The 23,999-nt window shown below is 37.2% G+C and overlaps 1 protein-coding gene across 1 annotated transcript in view; it reads right to left on the bottom strand.

Moving 5' to 3' along the window:
• The window catches only part of LOC124284103, a 156,665-nt gene that overhangs the window by 96,961 nt on the left and 35,705 nt on the right, over window positions 1-23,999 (bottom strand). The window contains exons 2-3 of the mRNA XM_046720161.1: window positions 15,208-15,274; window positions 2,071-2,152 (exon numbers count right to left, since the gene is read on the bottom strand). Of these exons, the coding sequence (XP_046576117.1) occupies window positions 2,071-2,152; window positions 15,208-15,274 (149 nt within the window). The remainder of the gene's footprint in view (window positions 1-2,070; window positions 2,153-15,207; window positions 15,275-23,999) is intronic.

Here is a 23,999-nt window from a genome sequence, read left to right on the forward strand (position 1 = left end):
GGGGCTCTAATAGGTGAGGTGAGGTGAAATTGGGTTTAACGTCGTGCTTGAGAATATTTCGCTCATATGACGACGTGCATGCGTGTGTATGTATGTGTGGCTGCTTGTACTAGCCCAGACTGAAGCTGGTTTTATAGTGCTAGCCCACTGAGATATCACGCCGCAGTGAAGCATGAATACCCCACTCAGACACATTATACTGACTCCGAGCTGACCAGTCCTTGTTGTACCCATTAATGCCGAGCACCAGGCAGGGACCAACAAGTACCATATTTTAATGTCTTTTGGTATGACGCGGTCGGGGATCGACCCCGTGACTTCCGCTCTCCGGGCGGACGCTCTAACCACTACACCACGGAGGCGGTCCCTCTAATAAGCGCCAGGGGTAAAGCATCTGTTTAAGATATAAGCACAACACATTCAGTAAGCGCAAAGAGTGCCGGGTCTCTAATAATCACCTGTTGCTTATTAGAGGAAATATGGTACACACAACATATTTGAAATTTTCATTTTTCATTTGAATATTGCATATATTTGTTAAAAAAAGACATTTTGGATAATATTTGAATATATTCATGCTTAAGAAATTCTATCCAGTCGGTTTAGACAGTTTAGTTCCATGATCAAGACTTGACTAGACATAAAATTACTGCTGCGTCACTCAGAACTGAAACTGAAACACAAGGTGTCTCCTTGTTGGTTTGATACAACAGTACCGTAGCTTCTAATATCAGACTTAGAGATATTGGACCAGACACAAATGATTTGAACAACATGATTATTTCTTTAAAATTTCATTTGTTGTTTTTGTTTCAGCACGTTTCTTTGATAGATACAAAAATATGAACTATGCAGATGTAATACAATGGCATGCATCACCCATGGCAGTCACTCAAAACAGGCACTTCCATTAGTCACCCCTCATGACGAGCATAGGTTTCCGAAGACCAATTTTCATCACAATCTTCACATTTGTTTTATGTTAATAAATAAAGATACGCTATAAGTTATATATAAGTTAATTATAACAATAGCAAACATCGCACACTTCATCCCCAAATCACATGTTTATTTTTTCCCACTAATCCTACCAACTTCATGTCAAATAATTTAAAAGACTATTGAGCTAGCACAAATTAATCAGCTAAATTTGTTTATAGAAATATAAAAAGTGTGGGGCCTTTGGTTAGAATCACTGCTGGAATAACATAGTTCTTCAAATTTAAGTTTGTTGAAAAATATATTGGGTTTCACATGACTTGAATCATTTTAGCCAGGACTGCCAATCAGTCCAAACCTAATGGACTTTTAAAATGACATCGAAATCTGTGCCAAATCGGTACAAAAATTATTTGATAAACAGAAAATCCTTACAAAAAATGTCTATGCCAATTTAGTACAAAACTTAATTGATTCAATCATAAAATGAAAATCCTTAAAAAGGATTTTAGCCAATTTAGTACAAAAATCACTTGATTTAATCATAAAAAGAAATTCTTTAAAAATAATTTCGATGTCAAATCAGTACGAAAGTTACTTGATTTAATGATAAAAAAATCCTTAAAAAGAAATTCTATGCCAATTCAGTACAAAAACTTCTGAATCTAATCATGCAAAAGAAAATCCTTAAAAAGAAATTCTGTACCAACTCAGTACAAAAGCTACTTGATATAATCATAAAAACAATCCTTACAAAGAAATTCTATGCCAATTCAGTACAAAAATTACTTAATCTAATCATGCAAAAGAAAATCTTTAAATTGAAATTCTATACCAATTATAAAAATTATAAAAATTACTTGATATAATCATAAAATAATCCTAAGAAACACCACCCTACAATCAGTATTTGTCCTGCAAGGATTTGGTCTATTTTCCAGCTTATATGAACAGAACAGAGGCGGTATGTCACCCAATTAAACAATAAAAACCCTGGATTGATGTTTTCCGCAACACTTAACACTTATCACTTCTCAAGTGAAATATGTTTACGGTTATAAAAGTTTTGATGGCACTTTTATAACCCACCACATGCACTGTTTGCATTGGCCATGTCTCCGAGATACCCACCTTCTACATATTATCTTGGCTTCATCCCATGTGGCGGAGTCTAATATCACCTTGTAGCACTTGCCGCCAAATTGGATCCAGTCTGTGAACAAAAATACAAATGTCAACGACATGGTAGTGTAGAGTGCTACTGTAGTAATGTTGGGTGGCTAGGAGGTTGCTGCAATGTAGGTTTGAATCCTGTTATGATCCTGGCCCCATCTTCTCAAAACAAACTTAAGTTTTTACTCAAATTTCAAACTGAGTTTGACAATTTGAAACAGCTGAATTTTTAACTCAACTGCATTTATAAAATAAAAAAGCCCAAACAACTTAAGTAATCTATCTACCAAACTCTAATTGTCTGCTATGTTTGAGTTTGATATCGATTTCAGTTCATTCTGGGAAATGCATTTCCCTGCGATTTCTCAAATTTGAGTATAAACTCTAACTTAAGTCAAAACTCAGACTTAAGTTTGTTTTGAGAAATCGGGGCCAGATTTGCTTGAAAGATACCTAACTTAAGGGTTCAAAGTGATAAGATTTTGACTTGCATTACTTTTTGAGTTTGACCTAGTTTAAGTGGAACCATGTTGTTACTGAAATAATGATCCAAATGGCATTAAATCCAACTCACTCACTCTGGGGTACAAGGCATAAAGTAACTGTAAAGATTTTGTTTGTTTGTTGGTTGGTTGGTTGGTTGGTTGAACGCCACATTCAGCAATATTCAAGCTATATGGTGGCGGTCTGCAAATAATAGAGTCTGGACCAGACAATCCAGTGATCAACAGCAGTTGGGATATACCATGACATGTGTCAACCAAGTCAGAGCACCTGACTACCCGACCCCGTTAGTCGCCTAAATAAATAATAAATATATATTCTGTGGTGAGAGTTTGATAAAGGGGTGACATATTTTAATGATTTATTTCAAGATTTGTGAGATACATGTATATTACAGATATTATTTAAAAGTATCAAAGTAAGACAGATTTCCTCACATTTCTTTAAATAATCGAGTCTGGACCAGACAATCCAGTGATCAACAGCATGTGCATCGATCTACGCAATTGGGATACAATGACATGTGGCAACCAAGTTAGTTGTGGTCCAATTAACTGAAAACATCGAAGATTGGTCGTAATGACTAAACGACCAAGCAATCGATCATGTTTTCTCATAATCGAACACAAACAATTCTGGAACACTTCTTGCATTAACAATATTTCTCACACGGTTGGTTTTGTCTGTTACATTTCATGAACACGACATGCTCGTTCCAAGTCACAATTGAATTTATTTAAAAGACGACAAGAAATTCATGTTCCTAACATACTAGTCATCCTTTAAAGATGTGCAATTTGCAAAAATCACCCCAAGGAACTACATGTTTTTTCTTTATTTTTGGTGCATTAACAAAAATAACCAGGAAAATTTCATAAATGACGCTAACCAATTATTTTCGATGATTGATCGGTTGTAATGAACCAATCATCAATTACGAGATTTTCAACAATTCCCAACACTAAACCAAGTCAGCGAGCCTGACCACCCGATTCCGTTAGTTGCCTCTTACGACAAGCATGGGGTTGATGAAGACCAATTCTAACCCGGATCTTCATGGGTTACACATGCACTAACTGGTGTGTGCACATATAATGTGTATAACGAACAGTGCTCTTTGTCTATGGAAGCTGTTTTGGCAAATGAACAAGACTGATTACTGTGACACTGACATTTTGTATTCGTCTAACACAGTTTTTTAATGCACTTAATTTTGTGTTGATGTATCACCTGACAGTCCTTTTCATGAATATGGCTTTTATGTTCATTATAAAATATATATTATCATGAAGATTGCACAAACTGTTGAGTAGAAATTACCAAATATTTATGAAAATTGCATGAATAATTAATATAGGGTTTTGAAACACAATCAGCAGATCCTGGTACATGTATGAACAACAACTGTGTTTCCTGAGAATGCACAATGCTATTTAGAAAGTGGTTAAATGTAACATGTTATATTTGACCACTTTTTAAACAGCATTGTGCATTCATAGATTTTGGTCATGGGATGTGCCAATTTACTTTTGTCAGATGGGTACACAAAGGATGTGATGTAGCTTACCAATTGTCAGATTTCCCTTTTTGTGGAAGAAGCGGTGGCTGAGTGGGTTAGATCACTGACTTTGTGAGCTGTTGATTAGGTGTTATACTTTGAGCATGTGAGTTCAAATCCAGGATAGGACCTAACCCTAAAAATATACTAGAATCGGTACTTTACTAAGAAAGTGTAATCCCAAATATAACATATGATACATGTATTCCCTAACTTATTAAAAGATAGCTGTTTTCTGGAAAAAACTAAGTACATGTATGTTGGTTTAACTCATTTATATCAAAGGTACACCATAAATGGTACCATTTATCATCCATATATATCAGAGATGAAAGAAGTACACATTGCACAAGTGGTCCAACTTTTAATAGAATCTTTTTACCTATAGCTAAGCTAATATGAAATTCATAAACCTTTTTTCTACACTACATCTTTCATGTGTATATTGACTTTCTTGCTGTATACATAACAGTATAGACACAATTGGTATTTTCAGGAACATATTAGGATGCACACATAGCTTCACTGTTATTCTATTGCGCTTAAATACACAAAAAATTCATAGCTTTGGGCTATATAAGCTTGGTGGACGCATTGTGCTTTCAGATTAACCCTTTTTAACCTAATACCTTCCTGTGGCACAAAACCAATGAGGACTAGAATGCATGAAAGTGTGCATTTACAATACGCCTTGTTGAGTCACAGTATTTACCAGCAATTATTTTTCTGTGTATAATTACAAAATCTGATTGATGCCTAATTTGTAGCATAGATTTAATTCTTGATGCTAATATTTATTTTTATTTTGCACATATTGTTTTCAAAATTTGTAAATTTTTTCTTGTTACTTTGTATTTTTACAATTTCAATTATGTTCTTGTTATTTCAAGTTGATTTAAAAAACTCTAAAGTTATTTGGTTGCAATTTTGACTATTTTCTTATTTTAGGTTTATTTAAAAAATTAACATTTTGAGAGAATAATTGAAACAAAATGACAATTGAAGTAATGAGAAATAACTTGAAATAAAAATAAACAAGTAAGGAGAAACTTTGGTTTAAAAAAATAACTTATACTACTACCACAATGAGAGTTTTGTAAGAAACATATTTTTATGGTTTTGATTCTGTTTTGTCTAGATGCCCATATACATTGTTCTGTTACTAAAGTTACAACATTTAGAGGATTGTTATAGGGACTAATTCAGGACAGCCATCGTCCAAATATTTAAAAACTAAAAACTATTCACTCAAGACATGTGAGACTTTATTGTAATTATTTATATGACGCTAATCTGTATTCTATGTAATCCTTATCACTTCCACATCATACATTGACTTGTCAGACAATTAATTTCTGTATATGACATTTATAACCTAATTGGTCACCCCCCTTGGCCGTGTCTGCCATCACATCAACTGGTCAAGGAAGTGCTATTGTTTTTCTATCTGTCCATTGTTGAGTCCTCGCCTGTCCATTGTTGTCAAAAACTGTATATATACTTAGTATGCTCACATCTAGAGTGAAAGGAAAACAGAGTCAAGTCCGGTATACCGCCTGCTTGTGTAAGGACGACGGCGAGCAGGATAATGCCGATCGTAGGAAACGTCCTGGGATTGAGCAGGTACTCCGCTCGCCACATTGATGTCTTGTGTATTTGTCTGTCATGTAACTAAAGAAGTTAGAGCTCAACGTATTCCTTCGTCTTGTCAAAGTATTGTACGTACACTTCATCTTAAACATGAGCTAATTCCCTAGTCGACACACATCCACGCGTTGACAGGATCATAATAGGATTCATATCAAATAGTTTCCTCAGCGTGTAGAATTTGGTCTTCTGTGTTATTTACAAGCTATTCACACACAACATTCCATTCCCAACATAAAGGACACATTAACATAATTTATGAACATCTGTTTCTGCAAGGTTTTCTCAAACTGAATATATTGGGCAGCATGCATTCCAATGTAGTAATTGTTTATACTCACATGCATATATGATGCAACTAAATCATTTCCACTCACTAACCTCTGTACATCTGTTTGCCATGAGATTGTGAAATTCCCACTGTTTTTTTTGACAGTATATCTTTCCATTTACCATAATTTGGGTTTCGTTTCCTTTTGACTTTACTTTCCTTTGGATACATTTTTCTGGTAGAAGATATTGTATCGTAAAGACAACTTCCTTTTTTATTTTTTTAAACTTAATTTTGATGAGGATCTAACAATAAAAGACTTATTTTCCATTTTTTGGTAGAAGATATTGTATGGTAGGAGAAACTTTGAACTGACTAGAATAATTTCTTCAGATTATGGTCTTAAATAGCATTTCTAACATTTTGAAATGTGAGGAAATCTGTCTTACTTTGATACTTTTTAATAATATCTGTAATATATCTCGCAAATCTTGAAATAAATCCTTAAAATATGTCACCCCTTTATCAAACTCTCATCACAGAATATACATTTATTATTCACTTAGGTGTTACTTTCATTCCAAATGGATTGACTCTATGTATGAGGATAATGCAATATAACAGGCCAATGCCACAGAAAAAAACAGTTCGAAAAAGATTCCACTGGATGTAAAACTAAAGTAGACTTGAAAATTATATGAACTGATCAAGGAAAATCAATTGATCAAGGGAAATCAATTGATCAAGGGAAATCAATTGATCAAGGAAAATCAATTGAACAAGGAAAATCAATTATGATGCAAGGTGTTCACGAAAAATCTATTTTTTACAATTTTTGAATAACTGTCCAAAGTACTATCAGTTATATAAATACATATTACATGTTCTATATCCACAAATCATACACATTGTAACTAGGGTATTCTAAATCCAGCTAAAGTCCTCCATTCTGAATCACCTTAGTCTCTATTCCTGCTAAAGTGACAGTGTTATAATGATTTCAACCGACATCTGACATCACGGTAATATAAAAGACACAGTAGACCGTAAATCAGCTGCATATACATAATTCGGGATGTAAACTTTCAGCTGAAATTGTCAGGGGAGTTTATTCATCAAATACAATTGTACTGGAGTTTTTCGCCAAAGTTTTCTCTCCATTCAATTACACTATTATCCCTCCCTCCATTGACACTTCAAGTATCTGAACTTCAAACAATCCCATTATATACTCTACATCACTGTACTGATACAGAAGGCAACGTCGATTAACCTTTTTAAATCTAAATAACATTTAAATCAAATAAACCTCACTAAAGCCATAAACCTCAAGCATATGTAAACATGACTCAAATCTTACATTCATACATGGCTGATATTTTATTTGGATACATGAAACGAGAGGGCTAGAAAAATATGTTTTATACAGCTCATTCGTCATCCTTGACTGAATAAATTGTCAGCTTGACAACAAGTCGGAATGCGCATTAGCCAAAGGAGCTAGACATTTTGGGTAATAAAATCTCCAGGCTTCTTAACATGGTAGCCACACCCAGACTAAGTGAGCACTTGGTAAATGCCAGTGTTACAAGCTGGGGAATATCAGGGGTGCTCTAGTACTTTATCCCTGTGATACGGTCTTTCATCAGACATCACACAGAAATATATTCCCCAGATGGAACATATTCAAAGCAAAAATGTGAAAAGAAATACATGCATAATTTTATATCTTTAAAATCGTAATTACAGTACTAACTCATTATCATTATAGATTTAATTACAAAACTAAATATGATTACAGCATGCAAAGATATATAGTTAGAGTGTTGAGAAAATAGAAACTGATAGTTCGTAAAAATTTAAATCCAGCTAAACTTAATATAAACTGAAGGACTTATGAAGTTTGGTTGTGAAGGGGTCTTTTATACGAACAAAATTTTGGTTTGCAAAAATATTTTGGAAAAAACCCATCAACACTGGAATAAACTAATGAACCCCACCCCCCTTCACCCCCGAATATATGCTTTGAATACAAATAAGGTTAAAAGTAAGTGAGTGAGTGAGTGAGTGAGTATGGTTTTATGCCGCTTTTAGCAATATTTCAGCAATATCACAGCTTAGGACACCAGAAATGGGCTTCACACATTGTACCCATGTGGGGAATCGACCCTAGGTCTACGCCCTGACAAGCAGACACTTTAACCGTTAGGCTACCCACCCCATTCTACAGGAAATCCCTTTACCTGTCCTAGATGTGCATACTGATATGACTTACGAGTTGTTTAACTGGATGACAAGTGGTATGCCGCTGCCTAGAGGAAGGGCTTGGCACCCTCAGATTGTTCATAAACCAGTATTTTATGTTTCGTTTATTTCTGCTGTATATCAGATAGAAACTTGTTAAACGGTTTGAGTGTCATTAATGCTGGATGGGAGAGGACAGGTTGGTGATAGAGACATCACAAACAAGATTAAAACTATATGTTTGAAGGTTTATGTGAACTATTGCATTGGATTAGCTGCTGCAAGGCAGAACTGCTGTGCTGGATCAGGGAATAAACAAACATTTTATGTGATTTTGTGAGTGGTGGGGACATGTGTACACTTTTTGTTAACACCTGGTGTTATATTTGTTTTCAGTGATCTGCTTGTATAATTTTGACCCATGAAGATCCGGGTTAGAATTGGTCTTCAGTAACCCATGCTTGTCGTAAGAGGCGACTAACGGGATCGGGTGGTCAGGCTCGTTGACTTGGTTGACACATCCCAATCGCGTATGTTGATGATGCTCATGCTGTTGATCACTGGATTGCCTGGTCCAGACTTGATTATTTACAGATCGCTGCCATATAGCTGGAATATTGCTGAGTGCGGCATAAAATTAAACTCACTCACTCACTTGTATAATTATAACCACTATTTTGTAGGGGTGGGTATTGCAAAGAATTTTCATATTGCGATATATTGCGATGCGAAAGCATGTATTGCGATATGTATTGCAATATATTGCAGGACGCTAATGCTTGACTTATAAGCAAAAACACAACAAAATCACTATGCCTGATTAAGCTTTAATAAAAACTACTTTACCATTGCAAATTGCATCGCAAACGCGTTACTCTTACCAATAGTTCCATCTACCGTGAAGTATTTTTCAACCCAAAATGCTGCCTTACCGATGCCTTTGCCCTAGTATTTGGCACCACAATAAATTGTTCGTTGTTGGGGATCACCATTTTACAACACACGCATGGCTTCCGGTGTAAATAACGGAAATATCCGAAGATTTTCGAGTGTTACCAAGTTTTCCGAATGCATGTCAAAATACCGGTTTTCGATCAACGTATTGCAATACGTATCGTTTTCATGTCTGAACCGGTATATACCGATAAACCGGTTATATTGCGCAGCCCTACTATTTTGCCTTTTCAACTAGGTGAAATCTTTTTGTGGATTATGGAAACTGGTTATTCTTTGCCATTTGCTTGGTAACGGTGTTAGGATCTACACCGAAAATCGCATCTACACCAACAAAGAAGTTGTCTATCCATAAGGAGTTCCTCTTTGCCATTGTTATATAATAACATATGTTTTACAAGCTGGTGAAAAATATATGAAAACATAATAATTTCTTCTATTGTGTCTGATGCTACCTTCCTAATTTGGCAATGCAAAAATTAAGCAATATGTATCTGTTTCACATAATTATTTATTTATTTTCAATATCTCATTTAAATATTAATGATCTTAACATTACATATTAACCAATAACCACATTCAAAAATGAATTTGATGTGCATATATTTTACACAATAGTATTTATTTACTTTTAATATATCATTTATAAAAAACCCAATTCAGGTTAATAGATTAAGGAAGACAATATCATTTACTTGTTTCAGAAGGTCATAAATCTATGTTGGTGTAGGTATTTTTCCTGTTTTCAAAACATAACAAAAAATAGCTGTGTTTTCATATTGGTGCCACCTGTATGATTTTCCAGTCATAATATTTTTTCCTCCACATTTCAATTATCTGTTTTAAAGATAACTGAGAGTTTTTTGTTCATTTACATGTATTAAAGTACCCATATGAACCTCAGGCTGTATAGGTTTTTACTTATATACATAAATCTTAAAGCAAGATATGAAAAATAAATACATGTCATTTAACAGTGTCCTTAGCCTTTCAAATCTCAAGGCCATCATGTCTCACCCAGCAGTGCCGAGCATGATTGATGGAGCAGCGGCCTGACGAGATGAACTAACTTCTTCTTTCATATGTCATTGGGCTCTCTCTGGGAATTTTTTATCATTGAGGAAAGTCAAATTGTTTCTGTGTTTCTCAAGTCTCCTTGCTAAAACTATACTGTAATGTGTGAGGTGAGGTGAGGTGAAATTGAAATTGGGTTTAACGTGATGCTTGAAATATTTCGCTCATATGACGACGTGCATGCGTGTGTGTGTGTATGTGTATGTGCGGCTGCTTGTACTAGCCCAGACTTAAGCTGGTTTTATAGTGCTAGCTCACTTTGATACCATGTCGCAGTGAAGCATGAATACCCCACTCAGACACATTATACTGACTCCGAGCCGACCAGTCCTTGTTTTACCCATTAATGCCAAGCGCCAGGCAGGGACCAACAAGTATCACATTTTAACGTCTTTTTGTATGACGCGGTGGATTGATCCCGGGGGATCAAACCCGCAACTTTCCGCTCTCCGGGCGAATGCTCTAACCACTACACCACGGAGGTGGTCCTGTAATGTGTAAACATGAACTATTGAAAGTTAATAGTTCAAATTCATCCTTCGCTTGGTAAAACTTGGGATTTAATCATTTTGATATATTATATGTATTTGAGAGTGATTCATAAATACAGAAATCAATTGTGTATATTGGTGCTCATGATGTCGCACTGGATTGTCTAGTGGAGACTCAATTGTGTACAGACAACAACAACAACAACAACAACAACAACAACGACAACAACAATAACCCACCCACCCAAAAAGGTGGGTATAGCTAGAATATAGCTGAGTGCAGTTCTAAACAATAAACAAAACCAAAACTGTATACTTTCTTTTGCCTATTAGTAATATATTAGATGAACATGGAAATCAATTAAACAAAGAATGAAATTGGTCTGCCCTGGACAATTTTTAATATGGTTATAAAACAGCCTTTAATAAATACAGTTGTATAGTTCTCAGCACATTTCAATTTTATCATCTGTTTGATAAATTCTACTGTTGATTTTGGTGGTTGTTTACATGTGAAACTACACGAGGGAACAGATGAAATGGTTGATAAAGTATACCTTACTGAATATTTCTACAAATGAGAAAAAGTTTACAGACAAACACACTTGGAGCTAGGTCTAGAGCTCTGAGTTGTTTCTTTGACTTAATGTAGGAGATGCCTGTCGGTAATCCAACAATTTGGCATACAAATTGACGTTTTGACATAATGGCGGCATTCATTTTATCTGTTATTGTAAGCACTTATTAAAGAATATTTCTGTACATCTCAGCTGATGAGATCTGTACGGTCCAACTTTCAACAAATGTACAAGAAGATTGTAAACATAGGTAGATTCTGTGAGGGACATACTTTCACAACAGATTTCATATGGCAGGCATTGATAGTTCTTATCAGTGAAAGGCAATATGACTTGATTTGAAAAACAAAGTATTATCCTCTTCCTTTAAATGATTTAGAACCATTTTAAGCCATTTATCGTGATAGTAAGTCATTTAAATGAGAAACTAAGTTGTTTAAATGAGATAGTGGCTTAAGCAAGATAGTAAGTTGTTTAAACAAGACAGTAACTCATTTTAATGAGAAACTATCAGTTCAAAATCATTTTAATAAGTGAATATGGGGTTTAAACGAGATTGTACGCTGTTTAAATCTGAACATTTAAATCAGAGACTGATTTCAGAAAACAAACAGAAATTTGACTTTTTGTCTTTGTGCTTAACAAAAAGCAAAAGTATATGAGCTTATTGCTGCATTTTAGGAACATGACATCAGCAGGTAATAAGCATGACATCAGTTTGATGCCAGAATGTTTTGAACACGACACCAGCATGACACCAGTATGTAACTTGCAATTAGACACCTGACACCATTATGTAAAAGGCATGAGCATGTGATAAGAATGACACCAGCATGGCACTAATCTGTCACAAGTATGGTACCAGCTAAGCCATGATGTGACAAGCATGGCACCAGCTAAGCCACTATGTAACAAGCATGGCACCAGCTAAGCCATGATGTGACAAGCATGACACCAGCTAAGCCATGATGTGACAAGCATGACACCAGCTAAAAAACGATGGGACAAGCATGACACAAGCTTAGCCATGATGTGATACGCATGACAACAGCTAAGCCATGATGTGATACGCATGACAACAGCTAAGCCATGATGTGACATGTAAGACAGCACCTAAGCCACTATGTTACAAGCATGACAACAGCTAAGCCATGATGTGATACACATGTCACCAGCTAAGCCATGATGTAACAAGCATGACACCAGCTAAGCCATGATGTGACAAGCATGACACCAGCTAAGCCAATGTATGACAAGTAAGACAGCACCTAAGCCACTATGTAACAAGCATGACACCAGCTAAGCCATGATGTGAAAAGCATGACACCAGCTAAGCCAATGATGTGACAAGCATGACACCAGCTCAGCCATGATGTGACATGTAAGACAGCACCTAAGCCACTATGTAACAAGCATGACAACAGCTAAGCCATGATGTAAAAGCATGACACCAGCTAAGCCATGATGTGACAAGCATGCCACCAGCTAAGCCATGATGTGACATGTAAGACAGCACCTAAGCCACTATGTAACAAGCATGACAACAGCTAAGCCATGATGTGACAAGCATGACATCAGCTAAGCCAATGTGTGACAAGCATGACACCACATAAGCCACTATGTAACAAGTAAGACACCAGCGAAGCCATGATGTGACAAGCATGACACCAGCTAAGCCATGATGTAACAAGTATGACACCACCTAAGCCACTATGTGACAATCATGACACCAGCTAAGCCATGATGTGACAAGCATGACACCAGCTAAGCCATGATGTGACAAGCATGCCACCAGCTAAGCCATGATGTGACAAGCATGACACCAGCTAAGCCAATGTGTGATAAGCATGACACCAGCTAAGCCACTATGTAACAAGTAAGACACCAGCTAAGCCATGATGTGACAAGCATGACACCACCTAAGCCATGATGTGACAATCATGACACCAGCTAAGCCATGATGTAACAAGCATGACACCACCTAAGCCACTATGTGACAATCATGACACCAGCTAAGCCATGATGTGACAAGCATGCCACCAGCTAAGCCATGATGTAACAAGCATGACACCAGCTAAGCCAATGTGTGACAAGCATGACACCAGCTAAGCCATGATGTAACAGCATGACACCAGCTAAGCCATGATGTGATACGGATGGCACCAGCTAAACCATGATGTGATACGGATGGACCAGCTAAGCTACAATGAAACAAGCACGACACCAGCTAAGCCATTATGTGATATGCATGACACCAGCTACTGAACATATTTTTGACAATCATGACACCAGCTAAGAAAATATGTGACAAGCATGACACCAGCTAAGAAAATATGTGACAAGCATGACACCAGCTAACCAATTATGTGATATGCATGACACCAGCTATGAACATTTTGACAATCATGACACCAGCTAAGCCATTATGTGACAATGATGACACCAGCTAAGCCATTATGTGACAAGCATGACACCAGCTAAGCCATGATGTGAAAAGCATGACACCAACTAAGCCATGATGTGACAAGCATGACACCAGCTAAGCCAATGTGTGACATGTAAGACAGCACCTAAGCCACTATGTAACAAGCAATGTGTGACAAATAAGACACCAGCTAAGCCATGATGTGACAAGCATGACACCACCTAAGCCACTATGTAACAAGCATGACACCAGCTAAGCCATGATGCGACAAGCATGACACCAGTTAAGCCTTGATGTGATACGGATGGCACCAGCTAAGCCATGATGTGATACAGATGGACCAGCTAAGCCACTATGTAACAAGAATGACACCAGCTAAGCCATTATGTGATATGCATGACACCAGCTATGAACATATTTATGACAATCATGACACCAGCTATGAAAATATGTGACAAGCATGACACCAGCTAAGAAAATATGTGACAAGCATGACACCAGCTATGAACATTTTGACAATCATGACACCAGCTAAGAAAATTTTTGACAAGCATGACACCAGCTAAGCCACGATGTGACAAGCATGACACCAGCTAAGAAAATATGTAACAAGCATGACACCACATAAGCCAATATGTAACAAGCATGACACCAGCTAAGCCATGATGTGACAAGCATGACACCAGCTAAGTCAATATGTAACAAGCATGACACCACATAAGCCAATATGTAACAAGCATGACACCAGCTAAGCCATGATGTGACAAGCATGACACCAGCTAAGTCAATATGTAACAAGCATGACACCACATAAGCCAATATGTAACAAGCATGACACCAGCTAAGCCATGATGTGACAAGCATGACACCAGCTAAGCCATGATGTGATAAGCATGACACCAGCTAAGCATGTACAAGCATGACACCAGCTAAGTCAATATGTAACAAGCATGACACCAGCTAAGCCAATATGTAACAACATGACACCAGCTAAGCCATGATGTGACAAGCATAACACTAGCTAAGCCATGATGTGACAAGCATGACACCAGCTAAGCCAATATGTAACAACATGACACCAGCTAAGCCATGATGTGACAAGCATAACACCAGCTAAGCCATGATGTGACAAGCATGACACCAGCTAAGTCAATATGTAACAAGCATGACACCAGCTAAGCCAATATGTAACAACATGACACCAGCTAAGCCATGATGTGACAAGCATAACACTAGCTAAGCCATGATGTGACAAGCATGGCACTGATATGTAACAAGCATGACATCTATATGTAACACCAGCATGACAACATCACGACATCAGAATTCAGGACTAGGTAAGAACTTACCTTGAGGACACTTGTGCCAAGGGACAGGCTTGTGTTGAAAATCAATTTCAAATTCATATTTTGGGGTCTGAAATGAAAAGGAACAATACGTTAATCAATAACATCCAACACGTTATGATTCACATACAAAACGTGAAATGCACATTTGTGTATAAGAATGTCATATTGAAATAACATTGTAACCATTGGTAAAAAATTAGTAAAATTCGATATAAGAGGCAGTCTGATAGATTTGATGGTCACTTGGTTGATGCATGTCATGGTATCCAGATTATGAAAATTGATGCTCATGATATCACTCACTGGATACGTCCGGTGCAGGGCCCCGTTCCTCAACCATGATCGTAACTCCCATACATTAACATAGGCCTACGACTGTCGTAGCGCTACGATCGATTTGAGGAACGGGGCCCAGATTCAGTTATTTAAAGACGGCCGTGATAATTTTACCTTGTACGTGATAAAAGGGAAACAAACGTATATCCTGAAAGTCATACGATGAGTCAAAGTGTATCTCATTAAAGAAGTGGAAGTAAAATGTATTTCCGTTGTGTAACCTTCCCCGAATTTCTGAATTCTAAATAAACAAGGAGTGGGTCACATTATTTATTACAAGCGGATGTCAAGTAGGGGTGTAGTTCAAATATCCTAGGAACCTGGGCCATAAATTCTGGTTGTAGAGGAAATAAGTGGGGTCACCAAATACAAGTAAATAATACTGACACCATTCGATAAGAAAAACAGTTAATGATATCCATGAATTATTGGTTATTGAAGTTTTTAAGTAGTGCAGAAGTCGGATAAGGCAATTCCAACTACAGTTAAAAGAGGGGTGGGTGACCGGCTGGGGTATAAATCTCATATTCCATCAACTGGGGTGGACACTTCTACAACATTCATTTGTTTACAATACTGACCTCAAGCGGACTTTTATTAATACTTGCTTTTTATTCCATTATTGTTAAGATTTTAAACACAGTTAAGAAACTAATTTTCAAGTTGAATTTCGTTTTTGCACCACATTTCAACTTTTTGCCGATGTTTTTTTTTGTCATGTGATTCGAAAGACCACTTTGTGGTCACCATGGTCTGGGGTCTGTCTCTACATGCACTGGACGTGATCAAAACAGACTTGGAACACTGGCATCAAGTGTCAAGAAACATTTCACCTCCTACAAATATTTAAAAAAATCTTCTTTCCTATCTTCCTTCAGTTTTGTTGTTGTTGTTTTTAAACATTTTTTAAATAAAAATGTATTTTAGTTAACTAGGCTTGCCATCCGCCGCCCTGATACTTCGCAAACAGGAAATCAAAACATAGTCTTGAGACCACCCTTTTTATCTTCCTGCCTCTGAACTACTTTCAGTAACCTAAAAATTGAACGTTATTTAACTGGGCAGGGAAGTAAAATTTACTGTGTACATAGATGAAGTCGAGTGAGTGAGTGAGTTTAGTTTTACGCCGCACTCAGCAATATTCCAGCTATATGACGGCGGTCTGTAAATAATCGAGTCTGGACCAGACAATCCAGTGATCAACAGCATGAGCATCGATCTGCGCAAATGGGAACCGATGACATGCGTCAACCAAGTCAGCGAGCCTGACCACCCGATCCCGTTAGTCGCCTCTTACGACAAGCATGGGTTACTGGAGATCAATTCTAACCCAGACCTTCACGGGTCTAGAGGAAGTATAAAATATTGTTTATCTGTCATGTCATTAATAATAATGACAATAATTTGATGGCCTCCCTTCGGTAATAAAAGAATGTCGAAGTACTATACTGATGGCAACAAATAAGGAAACGCTCAGAAATATTAGCGAGTATTTAAAATTTAAAATTACGTCTTAATAAAATTTATTTTTCAATCGGGTGTCACTATGTCAATATAATGTTGGGAACATAGGAGAAAATGACATTTTAGAAATCATTGTAATATTGGCAAAAGATATCGCAATATTGGTAAAATTCATTTTACAATTGGTAAAACATATTTTAATATTGGTTAAAATCATTGTAATATTGGTAAATATTATTGTAATAAAGGTAAAAATTATTGGACACTGACGAGTGACTAAACACTATAGCCGTTTTTCATTGTCATATTTTTGTATTTCTAACGCGATGAAACACAGAAAATTGAGGTGAAAGACCGATTTTGCTAACTTCAACATATATTCTTGCAAGTCTTAACATTTTACTGCATTTATTTACATCGCCAAAGAAAATAAGTTTGGGTCTAAGATTTGCTCATATTCAGTGATTAGATAACCGGTTCTTGACTATATTGTAATCACGTGTTTGTGATGTGATTTGAATAGTAACGGTACCACTGGGCAAGTTGGTCGATACTGTTCGCCAAACGCAGCAGCAGAACAGAGGGAAAGTTTTAATACTTGACAAAATTGTTTACGTACATATCCTTACCGGATGCGTAACATAAATTATCCTCTGACTAGTATAGAAACACATAACTCCTATTAAGTTCTTTTGATGAATAATATTATAAATTCGCTGTCAAATCAAACGATACTCCCCAGCAATAACAACAGATAAAGCTGGGATTGTCACAAACATCAATGGTATTAATGAAGTTGACGAATATGCTCTTAGAGTTTACGCGATTTACAAAATATATAGAATCACGGATGAGGAGGATAAGACTCTGTAACTGGATTAACTGCTACTGAGCTCGTTAGGTTAGGTGTTGGTTGTGAGGAAGCATCCAGCCAAGTACAGCTGTTTTGCAACTTAAGTGTGGACAGTCTACTCCCAAACGTAGGAAGCAATATGTAGATAGAGATGACAAGATTAAACGGCTTGGACTAGAGTACATGTTATGTGAAAGAAATCTTGACTCATACCTGTGTACCATTGGACATATGATGGACAATGTGTATGTTGTGTAACAACTGATCTGACTCTGCATTCAGACAATGAGTCAAGATTTGCATTAATATACTTGTGAATGTAAATAAATATAGAATCTTTATATTTGTTTTGTCAATTATTAGCAGTTAATCCAGCTACAGGTGAGTGAGTACACCTAACAGAACAGCCAGGCGAGGGGCTAGAGGTACTAATTGGTAGCTTGTAACAACAGGGAGTGTACATATGAAATGGCATATTTATTAATTCTACTGATTTTTAATTTACATATACTGACGCTAAATACTAAGTGAACGGTATAAGTATAAGGTATAGAAATTCGTATGGAGTTTAAAACATTATTTGGTGATGCCGTGAACAGATAAAAGGCATTTTCACTTTCACATTTCTCGTACGCAGTTTCGGATCATAAACTGAAAGAAAAAGGTTATCTTGGGAAACGTGGTTTGGCACACACTTTCGGATGGACACTTATGAGAATATATAGCTATGTAACTGACAAATTAAAAAACCTATTCGTCAATATAAAGCTTTTTTTAAGAAAAACAAACAAACAAACAAAACCCACAGCAGTAAACAAAATATGCAACTTTTATTTTAATCAGTTCATGTATCGAGAGCGAGAGTGTCCTTTCTTTTAAAATATACTCAGCCAAAAAAGTTAAGGACCAATATTCTTATTTATATTATCATATTAATCTCAATATATTATTTATGTTTTGTATAGATCATAATATGAACAATTAAATACTTTAATATTGAAGATTGGGATGGTCCTTAACTTTCTTTGTTGAGTATATATGAAGCAGCTTAAACAAGATCGAGAGAGCAACGGCCGCACAATGAGTTTCTGTGACAAATGTCATTACTAGACCAATAACAGGTCTAGGTAGAAAAGAACACAATGGTCAGTGATGCAGATAGATAGCAGTAACTACGGGCGTGGCTCACAACGCGGGCTGAGACGGCATCCAATTTCAAGAAGTTGTCAACAGGATAAAAGTCACGGCTATCGGCTGATCTACTCTTGTGACACGTACAGTCCAGGTTTTAACCCTGCTTAGAAACTCATGTTTGTGGGCTATAAACATTTCTGAATAAAATATCAAATTTATTTGAGGGTTTACTATTTTAAGTTATGAGAACAAATACGAGACAGGTAATTCAGGGTTGATCAGCTGTCTGCAATTTTTTTACAGTTTCTTTTTATTCGGTAACAATGGGTGAAATATAAACCTACTTCGTCCCATCCTGGTAGCTAAATACGAATAAACCTGATACCATTCAGGGTGAATAGCTGTGTAGGCCAATAAGGACTTCGGAAGATGAACTTCAAAATAAGAAGATTGTAAATGTCTATGAAAGTTCTTGGTCTTTCAAACATCAAATCCAAACGGGGACTGGTTTTACAAATCGACCCTAGCATGAAACGTAGCTTGTAACGACCACGACGGTGGAAAGTTAGAACGACGACATAGGTGTTGATGTTGTGACGTGGAGATAGTGTCGGGCCTCTTACATGTAGGCTTAGGCCTCTAAATTACAACGTCGACGTAGGTGTTCGGGTTACAACGATGATATATGTTTGACGTTGTTACACGTGCAGGTGTTTTGAACGTCGACGGTGTGGATGGTGTAACACCTTTCGTGGTGTACAATTTACAGCGTCGATGCTATAATGAGCGTTGAGGCTATAATGTTGATACAGGTGTTAAGGTTATATAGTTGATGCTCGAGAGGTGGTGGAACATACTGGGCCGAACTAATATGAATTACGTTGAGTTCTACATCATCCCTTCCAAGATCCTCGTATATCCTTCGTAGTGTGGCTCAGGACTTTTCAGCCACACTCGTAGATTTTGAAATATGTAATATCGATGTAGATGTTGAGGTTTAGCGATTGGAGTATCGTGGTCTATTTCAAGACAGAACGTAACTTCATAACACTCAGACCTCGTTATGTGAGGTACAAACACACAAGAGGGCGGTCGGGTAGTCTACTGGTTAAAACGTTCGCTCGTCACGCTGAAGACACGGGTTCGATTCCCCACTGGATACAATGTGTAAAGCCCATTTCTGGTGTCTCCCGCCGTGATATCGCTGGAATTTTGCTAAAAGCGGCGTGAAACTATACTCACTCACTCACAAACACACAACATAATGAGGCAGACAAAGGATTGACCGGGAGCTTTAACACCTTTCCTGATGATATCAGAATATTTACAAATTGTTTTCTGGATGTTGATGTTTGAAGTTAGAGAGTTATATGAACATTAACATATTTGATCACAATGCCATTTAGAAAGTGGTCAAACCCCAGCTATCACACAACGTTCTCGCAACGTTGTGGGAAGCTCGTAGCTTGGTAACGTCATGACACAACGTTGTCACAACGTTATTGTTACGTCATTTTATAACGTATAACTTGGTGTCACATGGTTTTCTGTAGACGTTTCACTCTGAGATTCTTTCTTCACTATTCAGCTACAGCTTCACAAAACAACATGCTAATTATATACTAAGCAGCAAAAGAAACGTCAGTTTGGAATTTTCCTTCGCAGAAACGGATAACTGTAAACTCATTTAATGTTTTGATTGTATATTTTTGACAACATCTCCAACTTTACCTGAGCAAAGACATTCCTTCCCAAACTCAGAATGGAACCCAGGAAATGGTCTCAAAAACGCAATCTGATCTCGGAGATGGTACGGTGTTCTCCATGTTTTTCAACGTTTGACAGCAAATATCTCAAGAACTAATTGTTCCAACACTTCCAAATTTCTTGTACAGATGCACAATCGAATTCCCAACAATTTAGCCTGGACGGGTCAAGTCACTAAAACGTACCGTTTGGCAGTTATTTCTGTTTTCAGCTTTTCTGAGTAGTTTGCTCCAAAAAATTAGTATGGTAGATGATGTCCTGGTGATTCCAGAACACTAATTGTTTTGAACGTAGACCCAAGAACAACTGAGATACAGCCTTTTAAAGAGGGAACTATTTCTTCTCCGGAACTACTTAATAAAAGGTACATGACCCCCGTGACCCCGGCTGTATTTGGAAGATCCGCTCGCCTGTCAAAACATGTGTTCTGGATCCGGTTTGGACGATGATATCTAGCCCGCAGATACAATAGATAGAAAGTAAAGCCAAGGAGACCTCATCGTTGCCCGCAACTATATTTATGTCCATTACTGTAATGATTTGATTACAGTGCCTCGTACTGACGTTTTTGCTGCTGAGTATACATTGAAGTGAATGTCTGCTTTGTTTCTTATGTACTGTTCACCACTGAGTAAAGTATTAACTATTAACGTCAAATAGACAACGTAAAACATGTTAGCATCAAATATCTTAACCTTGTGGAGACGTAAAAATGACGCATCACAACGTAGGACACAACGTTGTGACAACGTGAAATTGTCAGCTGGGATGAACACATGTCATATTTGGGATTACACTGTCTCAGTAAAGTACAGATTCTAGTACTTTTTTGTTGGCTCCCATTCGGGTTTCGAACCCACACTCTGAGTCAGGCACCTAATCGCAAGCACACACAGCCATAACCCATCCAACCCACTCAGCCACCGCTTCTTCCACGCGTGTTACATTTAGGAGATAAACATCATGTGTTGGCCAATTTCCGGGTGCTATTGAGTATTCGAAGCACGGAAATTCATTTGGAACCGACGGCGTTAGCCGAGGTTTCAAATGAAATATTCCCGTGCTCATGGTAACATCTGGAACTGCTCATTTGTGACGTCATTCCGACTTTCCGTCACAATATGATTTAAATGACGTCACCACTGCTGACGACGCAGCAATACAATTGCGTGCGATATTTGTACGTGTCAATACGCAGTGAATAGTCTTGCAATTTCCGGGAATCGAATACCATTCGATCATGTTTTTCAAGCAATCAGATTAAAGAACACGGTTACTTTTGGTTTACAATAACATATGTGTATCCTATATTTACACGGGATATACAATTTTTCGAACATCGTTAAAATATTTACATTTAAAAAACAGGCAGAACACAACTATCTTTAACACTTTCGGCAGGGCTTCAGATAAGGGCCGTATCGGCGTATGTACAGCTAAACGATATGCACGATAGGGAAGGAAATAATTTAGAAAACCTAGCAGATACGTACCACAGCAATGGTGTTCTGTCTTAGAATCATTTACAGACATATGCATCTGAAAAAGTATTGTTTTATTGTTTATTTACCTGTTTACAACAAGAGCAGCAATGCTGTGGTGCATATATGAAACGAAACACAAGATTACTGATACCCCATTAAATTCCATTCTGTACATGAAATGTACTCTTAAGGTTCACATATATTTAAAAAAATAAGGAGTATGTACTCCTGATGTTGAAAAATTATCTGGAGCCCTGACTTTCTTCGTAAATGTTCTTTCATGAATAAAATATTCGTTTTTCAACGATAGCTTCAATCAGGTCTTTTTTGTAGCACAACAGAGGTCAAGCTGCCCCGGTGGGTCAGTCGATCAGGAAACTTCTATCGCTGCTTTAACGATGATGGCTACAAGTGGTGGGTTCTAATGACGTGTATTGCCATGAAGCCAAGGCTTCCTCTGGTTACGCCTTCCCGTACACAATAACATCTGCCATAAACAGACCACAACACCAGCTGACATTGTGGTGCGCGGACAGGGACCGTATTTCCTCCATTAAGCGCCGACTACGTTTTTTCTATAAATGTATTCTCCCTTGATTCAAAAATAGATTTATTAAGGAACGGTCCGTAACTTTGACGGAACGCTAACTATAGTCCGTTGGGCTCAAAAGCGGATCGATGAATTGCAATCTAACTCGAAAACTACTAAACATATAACATTCAATGAAACACCGATTATATTAATCAAAACATCAGACCAACTCTGTGATTTTTTTGCAGAAATTATGTCCTAAAATTAAAAGAGTTGTTTAACAAACTATCATTAAAATTTTGACAATGTTCACTATTTGTTACGAGGGAGGACTGCAAAGAGAGGAACAGCCAGGTGTACGTGATGCACGTGCACAAGTGCCGAAAAAGTTATTGAATCATTTAACTCTATCCTGCCATCTCTATCCTTTCTCGCACACCTGGCTGTCCCTCTCTTTGCACCCCTCCCTCGTAACAAATAGAGAACTGTGTCAAATTTTTAATGATAGTTTGTTGAACAACTTTTTATATATTTTTAGGACATAAATTCTGCAAAAAAATCACAGAGTTGGTCTGATGTTTTGATTATGATCAGTGTTTCATTGAGTATTGTATGTTTGCAGTGTTCGAGTTAGATTGCAATTCATCGGTCCGCTTTTGAGCCAAACGTACTATAACAATAATTTACGGTGCACCCTGTAGTACCCGAGCGCTTATTAGAGGAAGTACGGTCCACACTTTACACCCTCCGCATTCAAAAAGGATTCACAGCCTCCACACTAAGGAAAATCTCATACCACATTTCGCTATTTGTGTGAACAATGAGTCGATATGTTTTTTTATCGCTGCGTATTTCCTGGTTCGATAAAGATATCGGTATTAAATTAAAGCTTATTGGCACACTTCCTGTATGAGTGGTAACCAACGGATGTAACTGTAAAAATCCGGGTTAGAATTGATCTTCAGCAACCCATGCTTGCCGTAAGAGGAGACTAACGGGATCGAGTGGTCAGGCTCACTGAATTGGTTGACACATGTCATCGTACCCCAGATCGATGGTCACGATGTTAATCACTGTATTGTGTGGTCCAGACTCGAGTATTTACAGACCGTCGCCAAGAAGCTGTAAAATTGCTGAGAGCGGCGTTAAACAACAAACCAACCAAACCCAATGGATGTCGTGTCACCACTAAACTGAAGGCTGAAAGAAAGTATAAACTTGA

Source organism: Haliotis rubra, unplaced genomic scaffold (assembly GCF_003918875.1).
Source record: "Haliotis rubra isolate DU_JTF1 unplaced genomic scaffold, ASM391887v1 Scf33, whole genome shotgun sequence".
NCBI classification, from domain to species: Eukaryota; Metazoa; Mollusca; class Gastropoda; order Lepetellida; family Haliotidae; genus Haliotis; species Haliotis rubra.